We start from the raw sequence: 27,411 nt of genomic DNA on the forward strand, positions 1-27,411 counted from the left end.
ATGAATTCTTCGGTGTTTTTTACTCCATTTCGCTACACAAAATTAAAGTACTTTTTATTGTTAACATATATATAAAATTAAGACATTTTAACAAATAATTTAATAATTATCTATATTAATAATAATCGCTTCAATTACTGTCCTAAAAACCTTCATGACGTCTTTACTCTCATTCTTCTAAATTAGAAGTCTACGTTGTTTTAGCTAGGGTTACCAAATATCTGAAATGACTTTTTGAACTTAGCCTTTCTAATTTCAAGAAAATATGTTTTCACACAATATCAAATTAAAAATTATGATCAATAAAACCAAAATAGATCCTTTGTTTTAATAAATGACAATTTTATTTGTTGCTATTGGCGGGAATCGTTGGTTTCTCTCAAAAATGGCGAACAGTATATTTATATTGTACATTACTATATACTAATGTACAATATACACATAATATTATTAATGCAGAAATTTATAATATTTTTCTTTACTATTTGGGTTTGGTTTCTATCCCTTATTAATACACATAACATTTTTATAAAAGCTCTAATAATATCTTTGGAATTGTTTTATTGTATTTTAAAACTTAAAATAGTTTTTATCGTTAAGTAATTCAAACATAAAATGTTCAAGTTATTGAATATTTTAAATGATTATAGAAAATATTTTGAATAATTTTAAATTCTACCAATATATTTTAAAATACGTTAAATAAAATAAAATGTGTTAACCTGTTTATTGTATATTTTAATATTTAGTTGTTATAAAGTTAGAACTTTATGAAATGTATAAAATAACTTATTGTATTGTAAATATCTTTACTATACAACTAAATTTTTATTATAGTAAATAGTGGTCTATTTAAAATTTAAACACGAGTAAAATTTGATGATTCCATTAGGTTACTTAAAAAAGTGCTTGTAGCTTAAGAAACAAATTACTAAGTAGTTAATAAAATTTACTAAACATTTACAATATTATAATTTGTTATAGCCTAATTTATTTTTCGTAGGATTGTTACACTTTGTATTTATGCAATACAAAAAAAAAAAATAGAGAAACATACGATTAAGCCAATTAAAACTGATGAGTTAACATGTAACTTGTCAGCAAGTAAATTAATTGTAAACTGAATTTAAAAGGTAATTAAAATACGAACACAGCAAAAACAATATTCATTTATTGTCATTATAATTATAATAACCACAAAAAGACGTGATGAATAATTTATACATATAACTGATTAATGTTATTAACAATTACAATATAGTAAAATAGACATCATTAAATGTAAGTAGAGGTGCACCATGTCAGTGTAGTAGTGGACGGCATTTGAAACTGTTATTTCATGTCAATACTGCGGCTGCGAAGTAAATAGGTATTTAGTTGCTGTTACGAAATCACGACTTACAACTAAAGCTACGAGCACCGATATCGACAACCAACACGAATAAACTGATGTACATTTCAAGAATATTATGCAGTATATGAGCATAATGTATGTTAATATTCCACCTTTAGCCAAACCTCTCATGATGATTATTATTTACATCAAACCAGACGTTTAGCGTTTCAACCGACAACGGAGTTGTGTTGTACTACTTCATTTCTTACCCCCACCGCTTATCACTGTTCAAATGAATAATCAAAACGCTGGTCCGTCCAAAAACGCTTCTTTTCTTTGTTAGTTTGTGTTTCTTATCGTTTGATGTATTAGTTAACCTTTTGAAGGAAATGAACCACATTACTTAATATTCACTATCGTTTATTAAAATATAGCAATTATTGAACATCACAAATCACTTCTAATCTTATTAATATTCTTTATTAATACCGTATCGTAAACTTTGTTCTTAGTCGAAAATTTTGGCGTTGTATTTTACATTCACAAGTATAAAATAAAAATCGTACAAAATACGAAGTTGCTGTTACGTAAGATTCATTCGTTTCATGTTGTAGTTCCCCCACTTCTTACACCGTTTGGTTAGCAGCCATTTGCAACCATTTCTCGATTAGCGCTTGCCGTGTGAGTATCCATCCAGTTACTGTTAGGATTACCATGCGTTGTTGATTCCTTAAATTTGTTGAGTTTGTTAATGCTAACTGATAAATGTTTTATAACCAACTGTAAAATGGACAGACTTAATGCAAGTGATGAAGAATCTGTCAATGCAGAACGTAATATATTTTTGTTTAGATTTTAATATCATTCAATCAAAAAATACCTTTACTTGAACTGAAAATAAAATATGAACGTGTTCGTAGGCAATGAAAACAAAGAAGATTTATGCGGGCTAAAGAAGTATTTGCCATTTTTACAAAATATTATTGATAATGCAAAAGATTTGGATATTCAAGACTCGCATTTGGAAAAATTACGATCATTGTATGATATGGTGGATAAAAAAAAGTTAGCGTATTTCTAGTCAAATAATTAATATGCCGAAGTATTTCATTTGAAGATAATTATTTTGCTCTACTAAAATTCTAAGATTAAACTGGAGTTTTGAATGACAAATGCTTTAAAAATTCTGTTAATGAGAAAGTTAAATTTATTATTGCTATTTTGCTAGTTACTGAAGTATTAACCACCAAAAATAATAATACCATTTGTTATTAAATTAGTTCTATGCTGATTTGGATTAATTACAGTTATTCTAAACAATGCAAGTTATGAATCTTCTAGCATTGGCTTCTTTATTTTTTGTTAATTGCTGATGAAAATCAATTTTCATTGTTGCAATTTAAAATTATAATTGAATTATCTCAAAGTTATATTGTTAAATATGATAGATATCTGCATATGCACCAAGTATATTTAAAATTACGGTTTTCAAAATACCTTGAAAATTTATGTGTTTCATTATTATAATTATTCCAATTGGAATAATTATTATTGACGAAAGTATTTAAATAACTGTGAGTGTTCAATCGTAGATTGGTTTAACTTAAATAATAAACCGAAGGAATGTGATAGTTTGAATAATAATAATAATAATAATGTCAAACTACTGTTCTAACAGGAAAATGTTTTTATCAAATCTTTGATAAAGTAAAATTATATTACTGAAATAAATTAATTTTATAATCTTTATTTCTCATTTTTTTTTTTATGCTTAGCTAAGTTAGTTATCAGTTATAAAAATAAAAACAGAACAATTATTATAAATATAACAATAACTTTCCTATATAGACTAATGGTAATCTGGGTTGTTAATAATTATTTTTACAATTATAAAAACTTTCTAGATCAATAAAATTTTTGATTTTAAAACTTGTATTAATGTTTCAGATTATTTATTGGATTGGTTTTACCATTTGGGTTAGTGCAAATGCATTAGTTAATATAGCATATATGTGATTTTATTAAACATACAGTTATTTCAATGTTTAAAGTCAATTAAAATAATTATTTTTGTGTCAAACCAGTTTTGATGACTTGAATATAGAAATTTTACTGTTAAAATTTTTATATATATAATAATATACTTAAAATGAATGATTCTACATTTAATTTATTCAAATAGATTTTTTTTTTATCAGAACTACATCTATGAATGGCTTTATGTTAAAAAAATTGTTAACATTCAAAACCCAATTTAAAAACTTATTAATTTCAAGTAAATTTCTGTAGAAAGATTGAATCCCTTAATATATATAAAACATTTAAAAACTATAAATAAAACTTAATTTATTTGTATTATATTTTAAACATTATTTGGTTTTAAGAAATGTTATTTTAAATATAATAATGATTTATATCTTTAAGACTACTACTTCTGAGATAATTATCATCTAAAATAAGTATAAAAAATACTACACCATAGTACTGTTATGATGGATAAGAAGTCAATAGCTTTGAGTTAAACTGTCTTTTAATTAAGTAATGAAAACATAATCATATAACTTAATTGTAGCGCATATAATTCAAATAAATGTTAAGGAATTTTACATTTTTTAGTAGATTGATATTTTATGGTTATTACTGTAATAAACTTGTTTGTCTTACAAATATGCATGCAAAGCTGAAAAGTATTAAATTTTCTATAACATATATATATATATATATATATATATATAAATTATTTTTATATCAAAATGGCTTTAATAGATTGAATAATATTGTAATTTACATATCTAGATGTAGTTGAACACTATTTGGCCTTAATAAATAAATATTCTTATTCTAACTATATTTTATTACAAATAAAACTAAAAGTTAAATTATTATTTTGTATTTATTTTCAGATTACCTGCTGCTAAAATAAAGTGTTGTCAAAATGTGATTGACAATTTGTACAATAAATATCGTGAGGTAAATATTTATAAGATGTAATAAGTAAATAGGCTGCAGGCCTTTTAAAATTAAGATTTGAAATTATTGCATTGCTGATAAAGATTTTTATTATATTTAACCACTTTATTATCTCTTTTCAAAAACATTACTAATTTCGAATATTTTTTATAAAACTTTTTAAAAAAATTTGAATATATTCTATTTTAATAAAATATTTATTTTTTATGCATTTAATGTCTTGGAAGGATTTAAAACTATCAAAATGTTTATTTAAGCTAACTATTTAGGGTGATAAAGCTATATTTTAATTATAAAAACTGTTAGATAAGGATAAAAGCAAAGTGCTTTATGAAAATATATTTATAAATTATTTATGTATCCTTATATTATTTAAAATTAATCTATAGAACTTAATTAAATTTTTACTTCAAGCTTAAAGTAAACTTATTACATTCATAGAAGTAATAATAATTATAAAAATTATTTTTGCTTACCTGATTATATTTTGGTAAAATACTTAAAAAACTTAATACCATAATTTACTTGGAATTAATTTTTAAATAAAAAATCTGAGTAAAATTATGGTTTTTAAAGAATCTGGAACTCTTTTAAATTGTGTTCAAAAAAAATTTAAAAATGTATTGGTCGACTTCCAGTAGATTTAACTTGGATGATCCTAATGCTTATGATATTAAAGAAGAAGTGTACATTTTTAAGATGACCAATAAATACTGTTAAATACAAAAAATCCTTAATTTGAGACAACATTTGAGTTGAAAAAAGAAAATCAATAATATCCCTGTATTATTTTATTATTATTTATTTAGACTTGCTATACTGACAGTATATAGTGTTAAAAATATTGATGATAGTTTATAAGTACTAAAACCCAGTAAAATTGTAATTTAGCTTAAGTTTTTTGTTAAAAATGATTTAATTTTTAATTACTTTTAAATTTCAAGTATTAAATTTATTTCATAAATAATATTATGATTAATAGTTAACAACCTGTGGTATGTTTTTTGTAATTAAATTTGTTTAATAATAGTTTATTTTTTATCATTGAATTAAACATTACACAAATTATATATTTTTTTATAACATAGATATAGAATAAGATGGTATGAATAATGGTTTGTAACTGATCAAGTTTTAGACATATCTATTTAGGGTTAAAAATAAAAATGAAATTGATTTTATATCCTCAGTAGTAAGTTTTACTGTTACAGTATAAATAGTCCTTTTATATCTGTAAAGTGGATTTCTTTTAAATGTTAAGTAATATATTTTAATAAATAATGTATAGATTTATTCACTATATTATTTATAGCTTTAAAATTTTTTTACTTAATGTGTATCATTTGTATATTATATTTTTACAGGATATCAATGCATTAGTTAAAAATAATATAGAGAAAAAAACTCAAATTGAACAAAAAGAATCTAAGTATTATTTTTAATTTCCTTATAGTACAGTTAAACAATTAATTAATTTTTGAAACTATCTTAAAAAACATATATTTTACATGTTTCAGAAAAAGATCAAAAGAAGACTCAAATAGCCACGAAACAAATTTTAATCATAGTGCTGAAATGAAGGAAGAATCAATTTATTATATGCAAAGCGTAGATAAAAAATATATTAAACCTATTGAAGAAGATATTTCAAAATCACATAATGATATGTCTTCTACAACCTCAAATGAAAACCAGAGTGGTTTTTTGGATAGTCGTTTAAGACTTAATAAGTTTATTGGTATTGCTGCTAATGCTACTTTAGAGAAACTTAATAACACAGATACAACAAATAAGATGAGTGATTCAACCATAAAAGAACTTGCAAAACAAGTATATGATGGATTAAAAATGAATCAACAATTAGCTGGTATGGATATTTTGAATGGTGTAGATTTAAATGGAGTTGATCTTAGTACTGTGAAAGAAGCTTTAAAAAATGTGAATCTTAAAAAATTAAATTATTTGCCATTACAACAGCCACCACTTCCACCTTCCAATCTTTTAAATGAATGTGATATTGATAAGCCCAATGAAGTTTCAACAATACAATACAATCATAATGTTGAAATCCAAAAATTAGCAAAAATAGTTCAAGAAGACAAACAACATTTAACTGAAAGTATATCATCTAAGAAAAATAGTATTCGTGATAAATTAACCAGTGATATAAATATTATCCACAAAATTGGTATATCAACTGAATTAAAGCCTAAATGTATTTCTGCATTAAAACCTGGTACATTATTAGACCTTGAAAACTCAAAAATTTCTCGTTCATCTTTACACATTGAGTCATTAAGACCAATATCTAAATCAAATGACAATAGCTCTAGTACTAATTCTTTAAAAGCAGACAAAATCATTCATCGTGATCCAAGAATGAGAAAAAAGTCTCTTACTTTTTCTAATAAAGAAACAATAAAAATTAATGAAATTCCACCACTAATGGCTTTAAAAATTTGTCCACCACTTATGGATTTAAAAATATGTCCACCTGAAATGCTTGAACTAAGACAACAAAATCCTCATTTAGAAATGAATCCTTGCCATAATGAACCATTTAATAATACTCAGTTAAAATCCTCTAATATTCAATTATCTTCATGTGATAATAAAACTTTTGACAATCGAAAACTACCAGAACATAATGGTGGCCATAGTGAGCTTTGTGAAAATGTTTGTCGTTCATATGTACAGATATCAAATAATCAAAGTTTTGAAACACATTCTATAAATACTCAAACTAATTTTAAAACAAATGATTGTCAAAATATAGATTCCCAAAGGAATGACTTAATTCATAATTTTCCTATAAGCACCTCAGTTGATCAAAATAAAAGTACTTACTATTTTCAACATGAAAATTTGGGTAGACCAAATGTATCTAGAAATTATAATGATAGTAAGTCTTATTGGAACGATACTAAGTCATTGAGAGCTGATAACAAAGTAATTGAACCTCATTATCGTAGCTATAAGGAGTATAGAGAAGCTAAATATGGCAAAGAAAAAAGTGGTGGAAAGCCATATTTTAAGCATAACAATAGAGAAAGGAATAGGTTTCGAGAAAATAACAGAGATTATTGTGAGATTGACAAACATAAAGTTGATAAATCTAAAGATAGTAATATTTTTAACAGTTATGGTGTCATTAAAGATTCATCTAGTATTAAGAGTTTTAAAATACCTAAAATTAAACGAAACACTGACAGTATTGAATCTAATAGTACAACTAATAACATTGAATTGGAAACTTCAAAAATTAGACAAAAAAATTCTAAAGCATCTGGTAAGACATTAAATACTGTTTCGGAAAAAGAATCTGCAAGGAAGAGTTACGAAGTTCTCAATTCTGATATTAATAACATAAATGAATCAAAAATTTGTGAGGAAAAAAAATCTATAAACGAAAATGTAGATAAAATAATTCAACCTCAAGAAACTAGAAAATCTAAAAAACCAAAAAAATATAGCAAAGAGAAAGAATTTGAAAAAATAGTTAAAGAAGCAAAAGAAAGAACAAACAATGAAAAGAGTGAGCCAAGAGTAAGGACTAGGAGTAGTTTGAAAAAAAATTATGAAGGACACGCCACAATACTTAAAGATCAATTAAATGATGAAACCTCAGTGATTACTGATATTGACAAAAACTTGAATAAGCCCAATATTTCTGAAGAATCTGTGGATGTTGGTCATAATATAATTTCTTCTACATCTAAAGATTTAGATGCTGAGGTAACTATAAGTGTTTCAATTGACAAGATTTCTGAACAATCTTCACAGGTTATTTCTTCTAGTGAAGTTAACTCTACTGGTGAATCTATTAGTAAACCTGCAGTTCAAAATTTATTTCAAGTTTTAAATAATCCTAAATTTATGTCACTTATAAATGAGCTTCATAATGAAAATGTTATTGATAAATTTTGCAATATTCTTGAAAATATAAAGAACAATGAAACGAGAGTTGAGTCTGATGTATTATGCAAAGTTAATAAAAGTAAAACAAAAAGTAAACGTAATAAAATAAAAGCTAAAAATATAAAAAAACAAAAAGTTCCCCCAAGTGATAATTTATCTAATCAAAATGATTCTAATTCTAAGGATGATAATAGTTCAGATGATGATAATTTCAGTTCCCTTAAATCAACTTTTAAAAGACCTAAAAATTTTATTAATAATTCAAGTGATAATGATAGTGCAGCTAGTTCTTCTGAAATAAGTTCTGATAAATTAAAATATTCTGAAACAGCTAAATTAAAAGAACTTAAGGTAGTTATACCAAAACTAGAAAAAAGTGATCCCTTAAACTTTATTAAAACCCAAGATAAAAGGAATATATTTAACAAATGTTCTTTAAAATCTTCTAAACCATTTGTAGGCCCATTAAGTGTTAAATTAGCTAAACAGAAATTGGAAAATAAACTTAGCGATAAAGAAATTATTAAGAACAGTTCACCTAATTACATACCAAAAGTTATACTACATAAAGTTAATGAACCAAGTGCTGAAAATGTAATTAATACTACAATTTTGATTTCTAATGATATGAATCATAAAAATGTTGTATCTGAAGATATTGAAGGTATATCAAGCACAAATGATAAAAAATTCAATGACACATTAATACTTGACAATAAATCTGAGCCAAAGAAGGTTAAACCAAAAATGACTGAGTTAGACAAACTTCATGCAGATATTAAAGAAATGTATGACAGTGAAGCTGTTATTAATGCTCCTAATGTAAGACATTGCAGAACTAATAAAGTAGTAGATTACGGTAGTACGAGTTTTGGAACAATAACTGAGAAAAACAAAATTGAAGCTGATTTATCTGAAATGAAGATTAATGAGAATGTATCAGTATCTATCCCTGAACTTAGTATAAAATTAACCTCTAGGAAAAAAAAGCGTGGAAGAAAACCAAAATCAAAATTATTTGTTAAGAATAATGATAAATCTAATGTAGCTAAAAATATTGATCAATTACAATCAAATAAAAATTATCAAAACTTGTTAGAAATAAAGTTAAAAAAAAAAAAGAAGTTATCAAAACTTAAAATTGCCAAAAAAAATAAATTAAAAAATAGCAGGTTGTACAAATTAATTAAAAGTAAATCTACAGTGTATGTGCCAAATTCTGATAATATAACAATCACTAATTCAATAAATGTAAAAGAAAGTCATCCAATAGATTACACAGATAAACATTATTTTCAAGCACCTGGTTACACACTTGAATGCAAGTTTTGTGATAATTATGATAGCAATCAAGATATTGTGAAACATTACAAAGATTGCCATCCACAAGAAGAAATATTACCTTCACGGATACCAAAAGATTGTGCTAACAGCCTAATTAATTATTCTATTCAAGAAAACTTAGGTTTTTGTAACAGTGAAGAGTATGACGAAAGTAAATCATCAAGAAATGAACAAGCTATTGATACATATTTTACATGTATATTTTGTCATATAACTTATTATGACATAGTAAAGTTTTATGACCATATTACTTCTCATACGGGTGAGTACAGATATAAATGTAAAACCTGTGATAATGTATGTGTAAATGAAAAGGAATTGGAAGAGCATGTAAAAATTCATTCTAATTATGATACGAGTGGTGGCATAACTAGTCTCGTCTACCCAATTCCTGTTCAATGTAAGAAAATTTTTGGTTATTTATGTCCATTTTGTAACTATATTCAGTTAATTTATAATAATGTGGTTAAACATATGAATCAACATCATTTTTCTGAAGATAAAAAACATAATGGCTTATGGACCATAGTTCGTGTAAATATGTCATATGATGATATGAATGCACTTCATAATAAAAATTTTGAATTAACAAATATTATTGGATGCCAACCACCCTTACAATTTATAGGTACTCAAAATATGATAGCACCTAAAGTTAAAAGTGGAGTACATGATTTAAAAACTCAACCTACAGTATCGGAACTTATTGCTCAAGCTAAGCAAAAACTACTGGAAAATCCGGTATCTATTAAAAATGAAATATGTGATGATGAAGAATTATCAGGTGAAACAAACAATATTAACTTATATAAAGTATTTCAATTATCACAAAGTCGAGAACATTGTAAGTATTTTATTTATTATGTATATATTACTTTATTAGTTAGGTTCTAATTTTATAATAAAACATTTATAAGGTCTAGAAAATGAATCTTTAGATTCAAAACTACAAATGAATGTATCTCCAAAATATGTTTTGAAAAATAATTTGACAAAATTTTCTCTTGGAAATATATGTTGTGAACAGAAAGATTCTATTCTCTTATATCGTTGTAAAGTACCATCTTGTTGCAAGAGTCCTTTCTCATCAATGTTTTTCAATGAATTTTTGAAACATGTTGAAACACATCATGAATTGGAAAATTGGAATGGAAAATGTGATTTTTGTGTAATCAGCTCAGATAAAAATTCTTCTAAAACTGTATACTTATCAAATGCTTTACAACATTTAGTTAAGTGTCATCTTATGTTAGATGAAGGACAACAACTAAGTATATGTGTGTAATTAAAAATAAACTAAATTCATCTTATTTAATCTATGGCAATTAATGATCTTACAATTTTTAGCTACAATAAATGATATAAGCAGTACTCAAATTCAATCAAAATATCANAATCAAATTCAAATTCAAAATTCAAATTCAAAATCAAAATATCAGAACAATTCAACAAAAACAACTCAAGAAAATAAATCAATTGTAAAAATTCGGGTTCGCCGTTTATCTGGTGATATACTTTCAGTAAATCGTAAGTTTGATAGTCTTAAATTACCAATTTTAAAATGCTTTCAGCATGTCTTATAAAAAGTTAAATATTTTAAATGATGCATTAATTAAATTGTAAAATTTAATTTGCATGGTTTCGCAATTTTTTAAATAAACTTAACAAATCAATAAGTTTAACAAAAACTGATAAATATATAAATGCATGTTATTCAAAATTGTAATTCATTTTTAATATAAAAATGTATATATGCAAGGTGATCAATTTTGGGTAAGATGCTTATTTTTCAGAAACAATTGAAAATATTTACTTTTTTTTCATTGCTTCACGGATAAGAACCATAACTTTTATTTTCTTTAACTTGTGTTATTAGCTAAAGTATTATAATACATATGAAAATCTTATAGAATATCTTATTAATGATATCATAATCTTATACTTAATGTAAGTTGTGTAACATACTTATTATTCATATAACAATACTAAATTTCTATATTACTTCAGTTATTGGTAGGTATAATATATGGAGACATTTTTAAGAGGTCATGTCCCCAAGAGTTGAAAATGTTGGGGATATTTGTGTCATCTATCTGATGAAAAAGAAATTTAATACATTTATGTTATTAGTGAATATATTTTTATTCTATTTATCTTTATCATTAACATCCTCTTTGAAGAGCTATACTTGTATTAGAGAGGACGGAAAAATTTACATAGTTTAGCAGAATTAAACTCCAGTACCACCTACACTCCAACACATGGCATGTTCCTGACTGATTTAAGTTGACCACCAAGCTATTATGCTATTAGATTATTAAAACAATAAAAAAAGAATTGGTTTAGCACAGTTTTTTTTTTTATTTATATATTGTTTAAAAAAATTTGTATTAGAGAGGACTTTTTTCATTATTATGACATAAAATTCTAAATTAAAAAACGTCTTTCCTAATATAAATTATTTTTTAAAAGTTTTATTTAGTAATTTCAAAAAATGAAAGATAAGTTATAAAATAGAAATATACTTTTAAATTCTTAGCACATAAGATATTTTTAATTCTTCATAAGAAAAATACTGTTTTGTATTTTATCGTGTACTATATAGTGATATAAATGTATACTAAGTTAAGTTGGAATCTCTTTAGGCATTATTCCTGATTAATGATCAGATATTGATATATACATTGATTTTGATTATATTTCTTGGACTTAAAAATTTCTATTCATATTCAATTAATCAATTTTTAAACTTCTGAATGATGAATAAATAGGTGAAAATAAAAATGATAATGAGGAAAAAATTGATCGCGAGATGATTAAAGATATTTCTAATAAGTTTTTCTTAAAAAACAACTCAAAACAAGTTATAATTGCAAGTATCAATTGTGAAATTATAAATAATACATTAATTTACAAATGTATGGAAGTATCCTGTGTAAATGAATTTTTAACAAAATTCTTTAATGAGTTTGCTACTCATATTAAGCAGAATCACAAATTAATTGCCTGGGATGGCATGTGCAATATTTGTGGGCATGGATGGTGGACAAATTTTAATCAGTTATACTTGGAACATGCTCTTGATCATTTGATTTTCTATCACTTAATATTATGTAATGAGAATTGTAATTTTATTCGTAAGTAAAATTGCTCTATAAACTAATTATTTAATAAAATATAATCATTGAAACTTCAATTTATAAAAGTTGTTAATATGTTCATTATTTTATTATTTCTTTTACTTGTATTACAAATAATACCTAGTATAATTGGTGTTATAATAACTACGCATATTTATTGCAAATATTTTACATATTTTGAGTTTAATATAAATGTTTTTATATTTTATCTTAATTATCAGTTATTACTTGAGACAATTTAGAAAAACTACTCATAAAAACTTAATGGAATTTTCAAGAGAAATTCCAGTTAATTTTTTTTAACGATCATGAAATATATATATATGTATGTATGTATATTTTGTTTTAATTAACAAAATTGAATATTATTGAATTAACTCTACTACTCTCTTAAGGTTTTAGAAACATTTATAAAATTTCATAAGTCAAAACACAACACGCTATTATTTGAATATTATAAGAATGAAATGTGGACAAAAAACTTAACATATTTTTAATTTTTAACAATTTAAAAATATTTTATTCTAGAAAATTACCAATATTTAGATTTAAATTATAAAAACAAGATATCTAGTTATTAAATGTAACAAGGTGTGCACTGTTGTTTTGATTATTGTGTCTTATAAGTCAATCTTTTTTTTTTTATTAATATGACTGTATTTTGACTTTTTTGACACATTGACGACTTGATCTAAATTGCTTATTGTACTTATGTAATTCAATAAATCATATAGTTCGACTATATAACTTTTGAAAGGGGAATTATACAACATTAAATTTCATTATTCCAAACCCATGAGAATTAAATTTTTTTATTAAGGTTATCAATTTGCCAAGGTTTTCAGAAAATTTTTTAGACTTTTGCATTCAACATTTTTAACTATACACAATTAATTTAATGCAATTTTCAATATACCAACCTATTGATTATAGTAAATTATAAACTTAAAGAAACAAAAATTTTATATTCGTCAAAATAATTAAAATAATAATAGTGATCAGATTTAATCATTACTTATAAGTTGATTAGATATTAAACAAAAATTAATAATTAAGACAAATTACTGTAATAACTAATAATGAGGTATCACAAACTATAGCTGAATCATTAGAGTTATTTACGATCTTTCTTTCAATTAATAATAATTACCTAAAATGAAGGGAATTTATTTTGTATGATCAAAGTTTAAGATTCTACTACATATTTATTAATGTTTAACATTCTCTCATAAAATCTATTGCTGTGCCAGAGAGGACAGTAGAATCTACATAGCCATAAAATTAAATATTAATACCTATGCATCAAGGCACAATGTGTTTCCAACTGTTTTAGGTAGGTTACTTCCCTATCTTTTATTTTTTGTATAAAAGATTACTCCAGTTTAATAATTTAGCTAAATAATACTTCTTTAATTCATAAAAAAAAAAAATTCTTAGAACTTAACAACCTTTTACAGTAAATTATATTACACAAAGTGGCATTTTTAACCTGTGGTATGAAAAGTCAATCTTCTTTTGTGTAAAAAAATTATTATTAATGGTAAATCTTATTTGATTTATTTAATAAACCATTTTTGAATTATTTTATTTGAATATAAATAATTGTAAAAATATTTCATGCATTTAAATATAATAAATGTAGATGTTAGATTAATTAAACTTTGATCAGTTTATTGTGATAAATTATTTTTGTAAAGGTTTATTAAGAATTTCACTCTTAGATTCATTAATTGTTTTGTTTGTATATTAGTTAATAGATATTTTATCACGGTTCTTAAATTAAGTAGATTAGAAAAAAAATTTTCACTAACAATGCTCAATATAGAATAAATAATGATAATATAATATATGTAGCCAGTATTTTAATTCTCATGAAATTTACACAGAATACAATTGTATTTTTATTATTGTAAATAATTAAAATAGCAAGCATTGTTTTGTATATTACTTCAAAATGTGGCTCTTCATCAAAACTTTTGGATATATTTAACTTATTTATTGATCTTTTTCTAGCCAAAACAAATGTAACAGAAAACCTGTGTGTTAATCCACCTAACTGCAAAATATTAGACATTGAATCTATAAGTAGTATCAAAGGTATGCAAAATAAATTACAGAATTGTTATCAATCATACTTAAAAATAGTATATACTGTTCAATTTTTACTTCATAATATGTAAAAAATTAAAAAAAAATTTTTTTACAAAAATAAAACATCAGCTTCAAGAGCAAAATGTATTACTTTACTTTTATTACGCATGCACAAAAGTAAAAAAAAATATTGTGTAAAAGAATTATAAATTTATTTTAACTTAATGCATTCTTACTTAATTTTTTTTATTTTTATTTAAAATTTTCATCACAAAAGGGTCATGAAAAAAATATGTTCCTCTTTAAAAAAAAATTAGATAATAAAAACTTAGGAATATTGTTAAAATTCTATTATTTTTTAAATAACTAATTTAATAAGTATTTTCCTTTGTAGTCCACATTATTTTGATCTCATTTTTGTAACCATGGTAAAAATTCTTTCAGTCTAGCCTCATATTTCACATAGTTCACAATATCTATCATTAATAGTTTTTTCCTTTGAAAAATAGTTGAGTAAAACACATTTTTATCCAAAAAAAATTAGGGCCATTACCACCTTGCCAGATGAATGAACAACTTTGGCTTTTTTTTCCAGAAGAACTCCTTTTTTTCCTAATTATTTACTACCCTTTTGTTCTGAGGGTCTTACAATGTACCCATTTTTAGAAAAGCTAAACATTTCCGTATCATTTTAACACTTATCATACCTGTACCATACAATAACATTTTTGTAGAATTTTTACCTTTTAAAAATCAATTGATGGAATGCAACTTAATGATGATGTTAGAGAATAAGATAAAATTTGAAGATTCACATATATCCATTTGGATTTGACAACATAGTGAAATTTACTTTTTGCACGGCCCTTATAATTTAGGGTTAATTTTATATTTGATTTTGATTTTGTTTCTTTAACTAATATATTTGTTTTTGTTCTGGTCAGAGGGAACTTTGCATATTAAAGAAAATACTGAAGTATTTGTAGAAGACCCATGCAGAAACTTATCAGAGAGTGAATTATTTTCAGCATCAACATGTAAGATTTCTCAATTATTACATAGTTATAAAATAAAAGAATATCATTTTTTCTTACATTAAAAAAAAAATCATGTTACTAATAATTTAAAAAATGTAGTAATTGTATAAAAGCAGAGCTTGTGAGTCAAAAAGTTTTGTAACTTCATTGTTGTGATGAATGTTTAATTTTTGTTACATATTTAGGAATTTGTGTTATAAAAATGGTGAGGAAAATTTATGTTATAGAATCCTTACCATTTTTGTTATATGGTTTTCTGATCACATATATTTAAATATTTGCTGTCGGTTAATGGGTCAAATAGTGTAGCTCAATTTTTTTAAATTTAAGTTTAATATAAAAATGTATAATATAGAGATAAATAAATATAATGACCAAATAACTCACAAACATATAACTAATTCCTATCTAAATTCAAATGGAAATTGAGCACCTTGTTAATAGTTATATAATAAAATTATATTTTAGTTACTTCTAAAACTTTTAATTTTTTATTCCAATCTGTTTATCCAATCTATCTACCATTGAAATAATTTTTCTCTTAGTTTATATACATAAGCTCACAAAAATTATAGATCACTTATGAACAAAAATTTTAATTCTTAATTAATGTTTACAGTCATTATTAATTTATGAGTATCAAAATTTACATTTACTTAAGTTGTACTTAAATAAGAATTTTTATTTCTGTTAATTTAGTATTTTAGATTTAAGTACATTTCCTATATACCATGTGATATTCTTATTATTTTTTTAAATTGTATGCTACCTTAAATAATGTCATAACTTTTTATTTAATAAAATATAGATAATAAAAATTTTGTTAGTTAAATCGATGATGAGCTAATAGTAACATTTTTATAATAATAGCTAAGCAAATAGTGTCAGATTCATCACATCCTGATAATGATTCAGCACATTCAATTATGATAGTTGATGTAAAAAGTTTAAAGAAGGTATTTTATTTGAAACAAGTTACTATATTTTATTTTTGGCTACGCAGTTTTTTTTTTTTTAATAAACATTATTTAAAACCTTTTATAGGGATGCAGGTATAAGAAAAATATAGAAACAAATAAATCTGATAGTGAAAGTGACAATTTGAGTATGTGGTTGAAAGTTCCCACTAGCTGTGAAAGTGTAACTTCTAACTATCACGAACATCTTAAATTGGGACAACAAGTTATAAATAATGGAGTACCAATTAATAGAAATTATATTTTAATAGACACAAGCTACATAAAAAATTATTTTAAACATTTCCGTGAGTTGCCTGTTAATGTAATGAAAACTCAGTTAGCATTTAAAGAGATGATGTCAATGCCAAGACTTCTTGGCCTTTTTAAATGTTTCGATAGAACATGTACAAAAATTTTCACTTGTAAAGAGCTTTTTAAGTTGCATATGAAGCTGCATTATTCTAATTTAGAAAAAAAAAAAAGTAATTTAAATAAATTGGTTGCATTTGTTATAAGTTAATTCTATTTAAATTATAAAAATTTCTTTTTGATATTCAGAAAGTCAAATGTACAATGTTGAACAATTTAAAAAGTGTACTTATTGCTTTAGAACATTTGATGACGTGGATTCTCTTGCCAATCATATTGCAGAAAATTATACTTTCTGTAATTTTTTTTGCAAATATTGTTTCTATCGAGCTTATACTGCATCTCATGTTTTAGTACATCAAGTATGTTATCCAAAAAATGAGTTTCTGAAAGTTAATTTTTTAAATACATATTTATATATTTTTTATTTAATGTATTAGTCAAAATTCCATAGCACAGCAAAGCCTTCAATATTACAATTGGAGCACGATAATCAAAGTGAACCTTCTAAAGAAATCTTAAAAGCTGTGGATTATAATAAATTTGTTTTACCTTATGTGTGCAATGTTGGTAAGATTTTTTTTAAGTTATCTTACTTCAATTTAAGTTTGACCTGTAATAAGTTATATATTTTTTTATAAGCTACTTTTTGAAAATTAAATAAGTAATTTTATTTGCACTGTTCATTTTTCAATTTCGATAAATTATTTTAGTTTATAATAATATCACGATTTTTTTAGAGAAATAATTATTTAATTTTATGTTTAGCTTTTTAATATTAACCTAAATATACCTTTAAGTTTACTTCTTTAACTTAGAAAAAAATTTTGTTAGATAATTTTCTTTAATAAAAAATTATGTTAAGTTTTATATTTATTTAGGGTGCTGTTCTTTTTCTTGTTATGTACTTGAAAATTTTATATCTCACTCTAATGATGAGCATCAACAATGTGATAAATATAGTTGTTATATGTGTGCTAATCAAGAAAACGGAGATGGTTTCTTTGCTTTACACCCCAAAAAAATGATTAAAGTATGTTAAAAATAAAATTTAACAGAATATAATTATTATACCATTTTGTAATATTTCTATTGTTTTTCAGCATTTCAAACTTCATAATATAAACATGTACCAGTGTATATTTTGTTTGTTTGGTACTGAAATTTTGGATACTATGGTGATTCACTTATCAATGGAACACTTTGAATATGATTCTATATGTTTAGAACGTTGTTTGAAAAATAATGTAAATGTAAGTTATTTTTATATTAAACCTTTGAACCTTTTTTTGGTTCAATTAAATTTGATCATTTGAACATGTAATCTATCAATGTCAGTGATGCAAGATAGTGCGATCCTGGTGGAGATGTATAATAATTTTGGCAGCAGTAAAATCCCTCATTAAATTAAAAGTGAAGATCATTCCTGATATGAACTTCAATTTTTGAATGGAGATCTCAAACCCACTATTTTTCAAATGAGTACAAGATTTATAAAATAAAGAGCTTATATTAGACATCAATAATCAATGTCACTATTCATGTCTAATATTTATCAAAATAAAAATCTTTACTATAATTTATTAAAGTAACTGAAGTACAGTCTCTTGGTCCTTTCTCTAATTTGTTGTCTGTTTCTCAAACATTAATATCAATGGAGTTAAACAGATAAATGCTATATAAATTTTCTTTATAAATTATTTGATGTTGCATGTGTATTCTTCTCAAATGGTATATTAATTTTTTGTATACTAATAATTCTTTTCATTGTAAAACAATAACACATGGTTGATCCATAATTAGTAAATAAATCAGAAACTGATATTAAATATAAAGTTAAATTAACAATTCTAATAATATTATTTAACATTATTAATTAATATACATGTAATAGTAGATATTTTTAAGTAGTAGACATTTTGTTAGGTAGACCATATTATAAATAGATAATATTGTTAAGTGACAATACAACCTTCTTTAACCTATGGGTCTTAAAAATTTATAAATAAAATTGTTGCAGGATTCAACAAACATAAATAATTTGAAAATTGTAAGATTAAGTAAGGCTATAGAAAATGGCCTTGTACAAACTATTAATTTACCAGCTGGTACCAATTCATTACCAGAAATTATGCCTCATAGAACTAAGAAAAGGCGACTACAATGTTCAGATGTACTTTCAGCTGCTATGAAATCTGCTCGCATAAATGATATTCAGACTGAAACTAATCCAATTGTTCTATCAATTACTGATCAAACATCTTTAGTTAACAACACAACACTTGATACAAATTCTGTCAGTGAAATTGTGGCCAACAACCAGATAAATCAAAATAATTCCAATAAATCATTGCAAATCTTAGATATATGGTGTAATAATACTGAACCTAAAAAAGGAAATGATGAAATTATTATAATTGATGATGATGATGATAATAAAAATTATTCTAGTGATAATCACTACAATGTCATTACATCATGTCCAAAAACAATAAATGAAATTTCAGCCAAGCGAAAGTGTTTAATGACTTATTCAAATAAAACTCCAGAAAATAAAATTATCAAAACTAAAATGTTAATAAACACAGCTAAACCCAGATTATCTATTGACAAATTATTTCTTTGTGAAAAATGTGGTTAGTATTTTATTATTATTTTTATTCAATAGTTTTATTTTTTCATTTTTTTGATCCTTCTCTATTTAATTTATTAATTTATTATTTTATATTGAATGTTGTTGTATTTTGTTTTGTTTTTTTTTATGTTATATGATAAACATAACTAAAGTTTTCAATTTTAAATGTATTTTGACATAAGTTAATAAGCCATTTCAATAATTGCTTAGTCTTATTAAAAAAAAAATAATAATTTTCTCTTTTTATTAAATATATCTGGTAAAACAAAATATATATATATATATGTCAAAGATATTTCTATGGGAAGGTGTAACACCCCAATGAAAAATGCTGACTAAAATTATTTCTCTTATGAAATTGAGATTTTTTAATTGTTTGTTAGTAAACAATACATTTTATGTGTAGTGAATCATTTATTTTTTATTTATTTATATATATATATATATTTTTTTTTTAGATAAGTTATTTTTAAATAGTAAAGAATTTCAAGAACATTTAACTCATTGTCCATTTTGGAATGAAGATGGAAACAAATGTGCCCACTGTACAAAAACTTTCAAAACTTCAACTAATTTAATTGAACATATAAAACTTCATGGTCCTAATCGTTTTAAATGTTTCACTTGTGATTATCATGTTCCAACTCAAAATTTAATAGAAAAACATATGAGAAAGGAACATAACACTATAGACATTAATTTAATGCCAGTCAATGCAAATAATTCTAATTATGAACATGATCAGTTTGTAGCATACCCAATTAAACAAACAACTAAAAAAAATTCAAAATTAAACATTTATAAATGTGATGAATGTCCAATGCAATATGTAACAAAAACTCAAAACCAAAAATTGATTGTTGAACATTTAAAAACTGTGCATAGTGTATTTGATTATGAATTAATTTTGGTTAACTTATCAAGTGATGGTAATAGCGAATATTTAGCCAAAATAAAAAAAATTATACCAGATGTCCAATCACAACCTCAGCGTTTGGTTTCTAAGAGAAAACATTCAATTGACAACTATATTGAAGTAAGTGAAAAAGTTAAAATCTATTAATCTAATAATTTTATGAAATTATTTATATTTTCTTAAAATTTTAAGAATTTTATTAATAATAATAGTTTCTATAACTAAATAAAATATTATTTAATTGTAAAACAATAATATTTATTATACTATAACTCTTACTATATGTAAATTATTTAGTACACTAACCCCCTACTTCTGTGTTTTATATGGTTATATATTTTTATTAAATTTAACTAAGTCATAATTTCGAAATATTTCATATAAAATTTTAATGAGATAGTTTTGTAGGATAACTTGTGTAAATTAAATGGAAAACTATAATTTTTTTTATTCAATAAAAAAATGAATAAACTAAAAAAAAAATATAATTTCTGGCTGAAAGTTTTGAAGATACGAACAAAACCAGTAGTTTGGTTGTGTTATAAACTATATATTATTTTTAACTTCGATGCGAAGCTGAAAAGATAATAATTTTACCATGGTGTGTTTTTTTTTGTGTGTCTGTTGCCATTTTTTTTCAGCTCTCACTGGACCGATTTTGTTGAACAATATGTTAAAATATCACAAATCGTATCTAGTTGAAGACATTACCCTTAAAAATTGAAAAAATTTCACTCGTTCTTTGTAAATGAGGAAAATTTCCAAAAAAATTACAATTTTTAAAATCGGTAAATTTTGTCAATTTTTTTTCTTAAAACTACTATAACTAATTCAAAAATTAACAAATCAACTTGATTTTTTTTATATTGAAACCTTAGATATTTCCCTTTCATTTGATATCATTTTTTTGAAAATTTAACCCTTAATCTACTCACAGGGGGATTTAAAATAGCAACTTTGTTACGAAAATTATTTTTTTCAACTTAACTTTTGAAATTGTTCTGGAAATACTGCGTCCTTTAAACATATTTCGAATTATAACTTATAATAAATACTATAAGTTCAAAAAAAAAATTTATCCCAACACCTTTTATTCTATAGAAAAATGGCCATTGAATTTAGTTAGGGTACCTGGTCGAATCCTTTAGTGACAATTAATATTTTGCATTTTTTTTAAGTTTGAAAAAATTTCAAATTATTTGATTTTCATCTCATTTAGATTCATTAACTTCAATAAATATCAAGGATCCCATCACCGTAGTTTCCCCTCATGAGATGAAATTTCTTAATCATGTTAATATTATTTTATTATGTATTTTTTTTTTTTTTCTAACCCTCACTTAACTTTAACGATATGTCAAATAATTACAATGCGTACTTAATTGAAGATATTACCCTCAAAAATTGAAAAAAAAACCCTTAATCAAATAAAATGTAGCTTAACCAGCTTTATCCATACAAACAATTATAATCATTCATTTTCTAATATTTTTTAAGTATTTATTGTCGAATTAGATTTGATATGATAAAAGTATTCAACTACATAAGTAAATAATAATACTTTGTAATTAACTAATTTTTATTAACTCTATTTGTGTCTGCTACTACCAGTCTATATCATTCCAAATTTTTTTATGACTTGAAAATAAATAAATAAATCTAAAAAAAAAAATTATTTCTAGTTTCACCTGAATTTAACAATGGATTTTTACAATTATAATAAATTTTATAATATGCTCAATTGAGTAGATCTTTTTAACAACTTTTTTTTTATTAGTATTTTTAGTTAAAGTAAATCATTAAAATTAATTTAGTTCTGCATATTTCAATTATAGAATCTTTTAAACACCAAAAGTTAATTAGAAATAATTACTATGATTTCTTTTTAAGTATTGTATTACAATAAAAATGCAAAAAAAATAAAGCTTCTCTGATAAATTTACTGTAAATAGTAATTATAAAATTTCCTGACTCCATATTAATTTTAACAATATCATTTTTTACTATTTAATGATGATAATAAATATATAAAGTTGAGCTAAAAGTTATGGCAATAAATTCATTTTTTTTTATTATTATTATATACTTTCACAAAAAAACATATTAAAAATCAAAATAAATAATAATTTGAAAACAATTAATTCTAAAAATTATATAATATATGATTAAAAAATTATATATTATATTTTTGAATCTAAGAATTACTAATCTGGATATAATTATGGAAATAGAAGTTGATGTTGCTTTTGTAATTATCCACCGATTTCTTAGAATTAAACACTATCTTGAGATTTGCATTGAAGCGTTTTTTATGATTGTGATTTTAATCACTATCAGATTAAATCTAAAATGGACTCAACTATGCCACATCCCTACTGTGCTGTGACTCCACTGTGCTCGGTTTTTTATAATAACTGAGACAGAATATTAGTGGTAATTAAGTCAATAATTAACCAATTTGTTTAATTAGTAATGATGTATATTAATAAACAATTGTACAACAATAATTAAACACTGTAAAGTACACAAAACAAATGTATAAAACATCGCGAGCGTGAAACCAAAACTCAACTAATAAAAAAATGAAATTGATTAGGGCAAAGCCGTACTAGCCTTATATATATTTTTTCTTTGGGGCAGTTGAACATTCTAGAACAATCAACCGTCACTACATCTTTTTTGTGTGTCTGACTCATTCTAGAACATTCTAGAATGTTCGACCGCTACACATTTTTCGCATGTATGTAATATAATATAATTATTATTTAAATTGGATGGTTAATTTTAATTTGAAAATATATTAAATCAAATTACTTTTATATTATTTATTCTTATAATTGCTCCATAAAAGTAATATTTTTATTTTTTTATTAGTTTCAAAAAATGATTTTATAAGTTCAATTTAAATTCTATTTTTTTCTGTACAAATTTAGGTTGTTAAAGAATCTAAAATAAACAGAACTGCCACTGAAAAGTCCAAAGGCTTATGTTTTTCACCAGATACCATTGATGATATACCAAAGTCCCACATATTTCCAGAATTAATCAGTTGTTCAGTTTGTATGTACAGTACCAAAGTACGTTCAAATCTTCTCATGCATCTTACTGGACATAAAAAAGGACAGGAAAATACAACTAAGGAAATTGTTAATCCAGTACCTTCTATTGGGAAATCTGAGCTTATGTTTGATAAAATGATTAATTTATCTGCTAGTTCATTTGAAGCTATGACAACTGAAAAAGTAAAAAATAGCATTTTATAAGATTTAATGTAAAACCAGTTTTATTAATCCTGAAAAATCCAATATTCATAAAATCATACATAATTATTTCTAAAAAAAAGTGTCATTTTATCTTTAACAAATCAACAAATTTCAGATCAAAAATAATGAGTTGAATAAAAGAATAATTGAAAAACTAATACCAAGTGATCAAGATTTATCAATGATTCCTGATTTTGTGCCAAAGAATAAAAGATATAAGTGTTCAATTCCTAGTTGTTCATATTTAGGTATAAATGAAGATATGTTGAAAAAACATATTTCAATTCTTCATCCTGAGTATCAATGTTATATGTGAGTTTAACTATTTCTGAGTACAATATTTTATTCAGACCAAATTGTAATTAAAATCAATTTTCAGATGTCCACATTGTCCTGCAATGCTTGATAGAGTAGTTGATTTGAATAAAATTGGATTTCATCTTTTGCATCATAGCGAAAATTTGTTCAAATGCCAATATTGTGAATATATCCATTATGACAGAAAAGAAATAAAAGCTCATATTAGAAACACTCATTTAGTTGAAACAACAAATGACAATCAATCTCATATCTATATTTTGAGACAACTTAATGCTGATCAAAATACAATTATTAATAGTGTCCCAGGTATTTTTATTTTATGTAGAAATAATAAACATTTATTTATTTATTTTTCTTCTCAGAATTATCATCTGTTTCTGAATGGATTTGTAATATATGTAGTTCTGGTACTAAACTTACTGAATATGAAATTAAATCTCATATTCTCATAGTACATGGTTTGTCAAATATGTTTAAATGTCCATTGTGTCAATTTGAACATAATGATGATAATACTAAAGTATTTGAGGAGCATTTCAAAACAAAACATAATTCTGTAGCCATTAAATGCTTAAAAGTTTATGAAAAAGTATGTTAAAATTCACAAGTAATTTTTTTTTTTTAGTATATTTCCCTTTTTTTATTATAAACACTTGTATAGATATGTGAAGATCAGTTAGTTAATTCACAATGTTTATTGGAAAATAATCAAGAGCAACAAGCATTAGAAAGTATTGAATTTAGAAATATTGCCCCAATGTGCCGTGGAATTCCTGTTGAATTAATAAATCAAAGCAAGTTACACAAGACTCGTACTGTATCCAAAAGCCCATTAAAAATGCCTAAAACTTCTTCAACAGTAGCTCGAAAAAATAAAATATTGACAGGCGTTTTCAGCAAAGATGATGATCTGGGAAATCTATCTTTAAGTGGTCAATATTCCTGTCCTAAATGTAATGATTTTTACACATCTAATGTAGTTAAATTTCGTGAACATCTTTGCAAAGATATAAATTATAAAATGTAAGAATATTTTTTTATATTAATTATATTGATATGTATAATCAATATTCAAAGGATTATATTAAACTGTAACTAAATGTTGTTGTTTTATGGTATTACTATTCACAAACATTTACTGTCAATTATGATTTTAATCATCAGTTATGCTTTCTGTTCTGATCATTAATGTATTTATTAATATTAACATACAACACTATGTCTTATAAACGATCATACTTTAAGCATATCTGTCAATAAAATCATTAAATTGTGTTGATTCTCTAACGCAATGAATTTCATTTGTTTAAATGATTCTTTTTATACCAAATACCTTAATAGTTTTAAAATGTAGTATAAATTTAACTACAATACATTAATCAATTTTTTTACATTTTTTGTAAATTTAGAAAAAAAGTTTTTTCTTTTAAATAGAATAATATAAATTATGGTATAATTATAGTGCAAAAGTATAACAAATAATTATTAAAAAAGAAGTATTAAAAATATGAACTATATAATAAAAAATCTGAGCATACTGAACCACCTTGTATATATATACAAGTGTTCAAAAAGTAAGAAAACAGGTCAATTGTTCCAAATAATGAGAACAACAGAAACTCTTTTACCTGCTTACTGAACACTATATATTAAATCAGTGTATTTTTGATAGATGGAAATGTCTGGAATGTTCTGAAATTTCTGATTCACCAAGAAAAATGGCTTGGCATGTAAAAAAACATAAAACTGTTGGACTCAAATATGAAAAAATAGAAGACTTTGAAAAACTAGAATGGGTAAGTATAAATTCGTAATTAATGACTTCAAGTTCTATAATCCCTAATTTTTCTTGTGATAGATTGAAGAAGTTATTAAACATCAAACTCTATTACTAGAAAAATTACAAGATATTCCCAAAAAGAATTCTTTTAATGAAGAACTGCCTCTTGTAAGAAAAAATACATTATTAAAATTATTGTTAAATCTTAAAATTATAACTATTAATTATTATTTTATTGCTTTTAGGTCGCAAACGTTTTTCAAGAAAATATCCATATATCAGAATCTCAACAACAAAATATTGAAATTATTACTCTAGATGATACTGATGATGAATAAACTAATAATATATCTTTTATTCAAAATGAGGTGATTAAAAATGAAAGTATTTTCTTTCACTATAAATATTTTCTGTAAGAACTATTACAGGTTTCTATACTTGATATTTAATTTATAATTTTGACAAATTATATTGTAACTTACCTGAGAATATTTAAAAAAAATTAGTGTAAACTAAAAATCTAAAATCCCCTATGATAAAATATCAACGTTTGATAGTTAGGAACGTTTTAACAGAAAATTTGGAATACCATAGTCTACACCTAATGTTACTGTGTGTACTGACTGACAAACAAAAACAAAAGTGTGTTGATTTGTCTCCTGAATTTCTGTACAGATACTTAGAGGAGGGAGAAGAATTTCCTTACTCGTTATATATGTATAACAATATATTATTTATGACAAAAAAAATGTTAACATTAGAACTCATTTAATATTCTAAGATTTAAATTTTTTTATTTTTCATCTGAGATTTCAATGTTACTTTGAAGAGAGGGCAGGTGTAATCAAAATTCTTAGGTAAGAAAGTTGTGCCATGGTGGCTCTGTTCATCTACATACAAATATCTTGTGAATTTCTATATTATAGAAAATAGTATGACTAATCAAATCTAACAAAAAATACCATGAAATTTATTGTGTAATTATTAATAAAAGTTATTCTTTCAATTATTTTTCAGGTAATGAAGTTTGTTAAAACATAGAATTTAAGACTGATATCAAGGATTTCATTTTTTTTTTTTAAGTATGTACCTAATGTTAATGTTTATGTACATGATTTTTTACTCAAATTAAAAGTGTACATTTTCAACCAATTTAATGTAATATATGGTAAAAATATGTTTAAAGACTGTTAAGTTATATTTTTGTAATTTATTTTATTTTTGATTTTTAATATATATATACGAGGTTAAAAGTATTAATATAGTGATCAAACAAAAAAACATTGTTGCTATATTTATGTTAATGCTATGCACTTGTCACATTTACTATTG

General features: G+C 23.8%; 1 protein-coding gene across 7 annotated transcripts; it reads left to right on the forward strand.

Moving 5' to 3' along the window:
• The first annotated feature begins 1,154 nt into the window (after positions 1-1,154).
• LOC126896453 (uncharacterized) lies at positions 1,155-27,277 on the forward strand. Of its 7 annotated transcripts, none has more exons than XR_007701855.1 (30): positions 1,155-2,169; positions 2,257-2,401; positions 3,284-3,313; positions 4,240-4,306; positions 5,671-5,735; positions 5,824-10,412; positions 10,486-10,845; positions 10,916-10,948; positions 10,994-11,095; positions 12,340-12,705; positions 14,722-14,805; positions 15,744-15,836; positions 16,707-16,792; positions 16,881-17,277; positions 17,354-17,526; positions 17,605-17,734; positions 18,046-18,197; positions 18,268-18,417; positions 19,185-19,800; positions 20,258-20,835; positions 23,649-23,957; positions 24,094-24,290; positions 24,358-24,605; positions 24,662-24,888; positions 24,961-25,322; positions 25,972-26,095; positions 26,158-26,247; positions 26,325-26,447; positions 26,755-26,936; positions 27,097-27,277. XR_007701855.1 is itself a non-coding variant. In XM_050669243.1 (30 exons), exons 2-29 carry the CDS (start codon positions 2,088-2,090, stop codon positions 26,415-26,417), a joined length of 9,948 nt encoding a protein of 3,315 aa, XP_050525200.1. In that variant the 5' UTR covers positions 1,155-1,882; positions 1,951-2,087; the 3' UTR covers positions 26,418-26,447; positions 27,097-27,277. The 7 variants fall into 7 exon arrangements, 5 of the variants coding, with proteins under 5 accessions (XP_050525200.1, XP_050525198.1, XP_050525199.1 ...); XR_007701854.1 differs by having other exon boundaries at positions 26,889-26,936; XM_050669243.1 differs by lacking the exon at positions 26,755-26,936 and having other exon boundaries at positions 1,155-1,882; positions 1,951-2,169.
• Positions 27,278-27,411: the final 134 nt, after the last annotated feature.

Source organism: Daktulosphaira vitifoliae, unplaced genomic scaffold (assembly GCF_025091365.1).
Source record: "Daktulosphaira vitifoliae isolate Bord-2020 unplaced genomic scaffold, ASM2509136v1 Scaffold_1, whole genome shotgun sequence".
In the NCBI taxonomy this organism is placed as follows: domain Eukaryota; kingdom Metazoa; phylum Arthropoda; class Insecta; order Hemiptera; family Phylloxeridae; genus Daktulosphaira; species Daktulosphaira vitifoliae.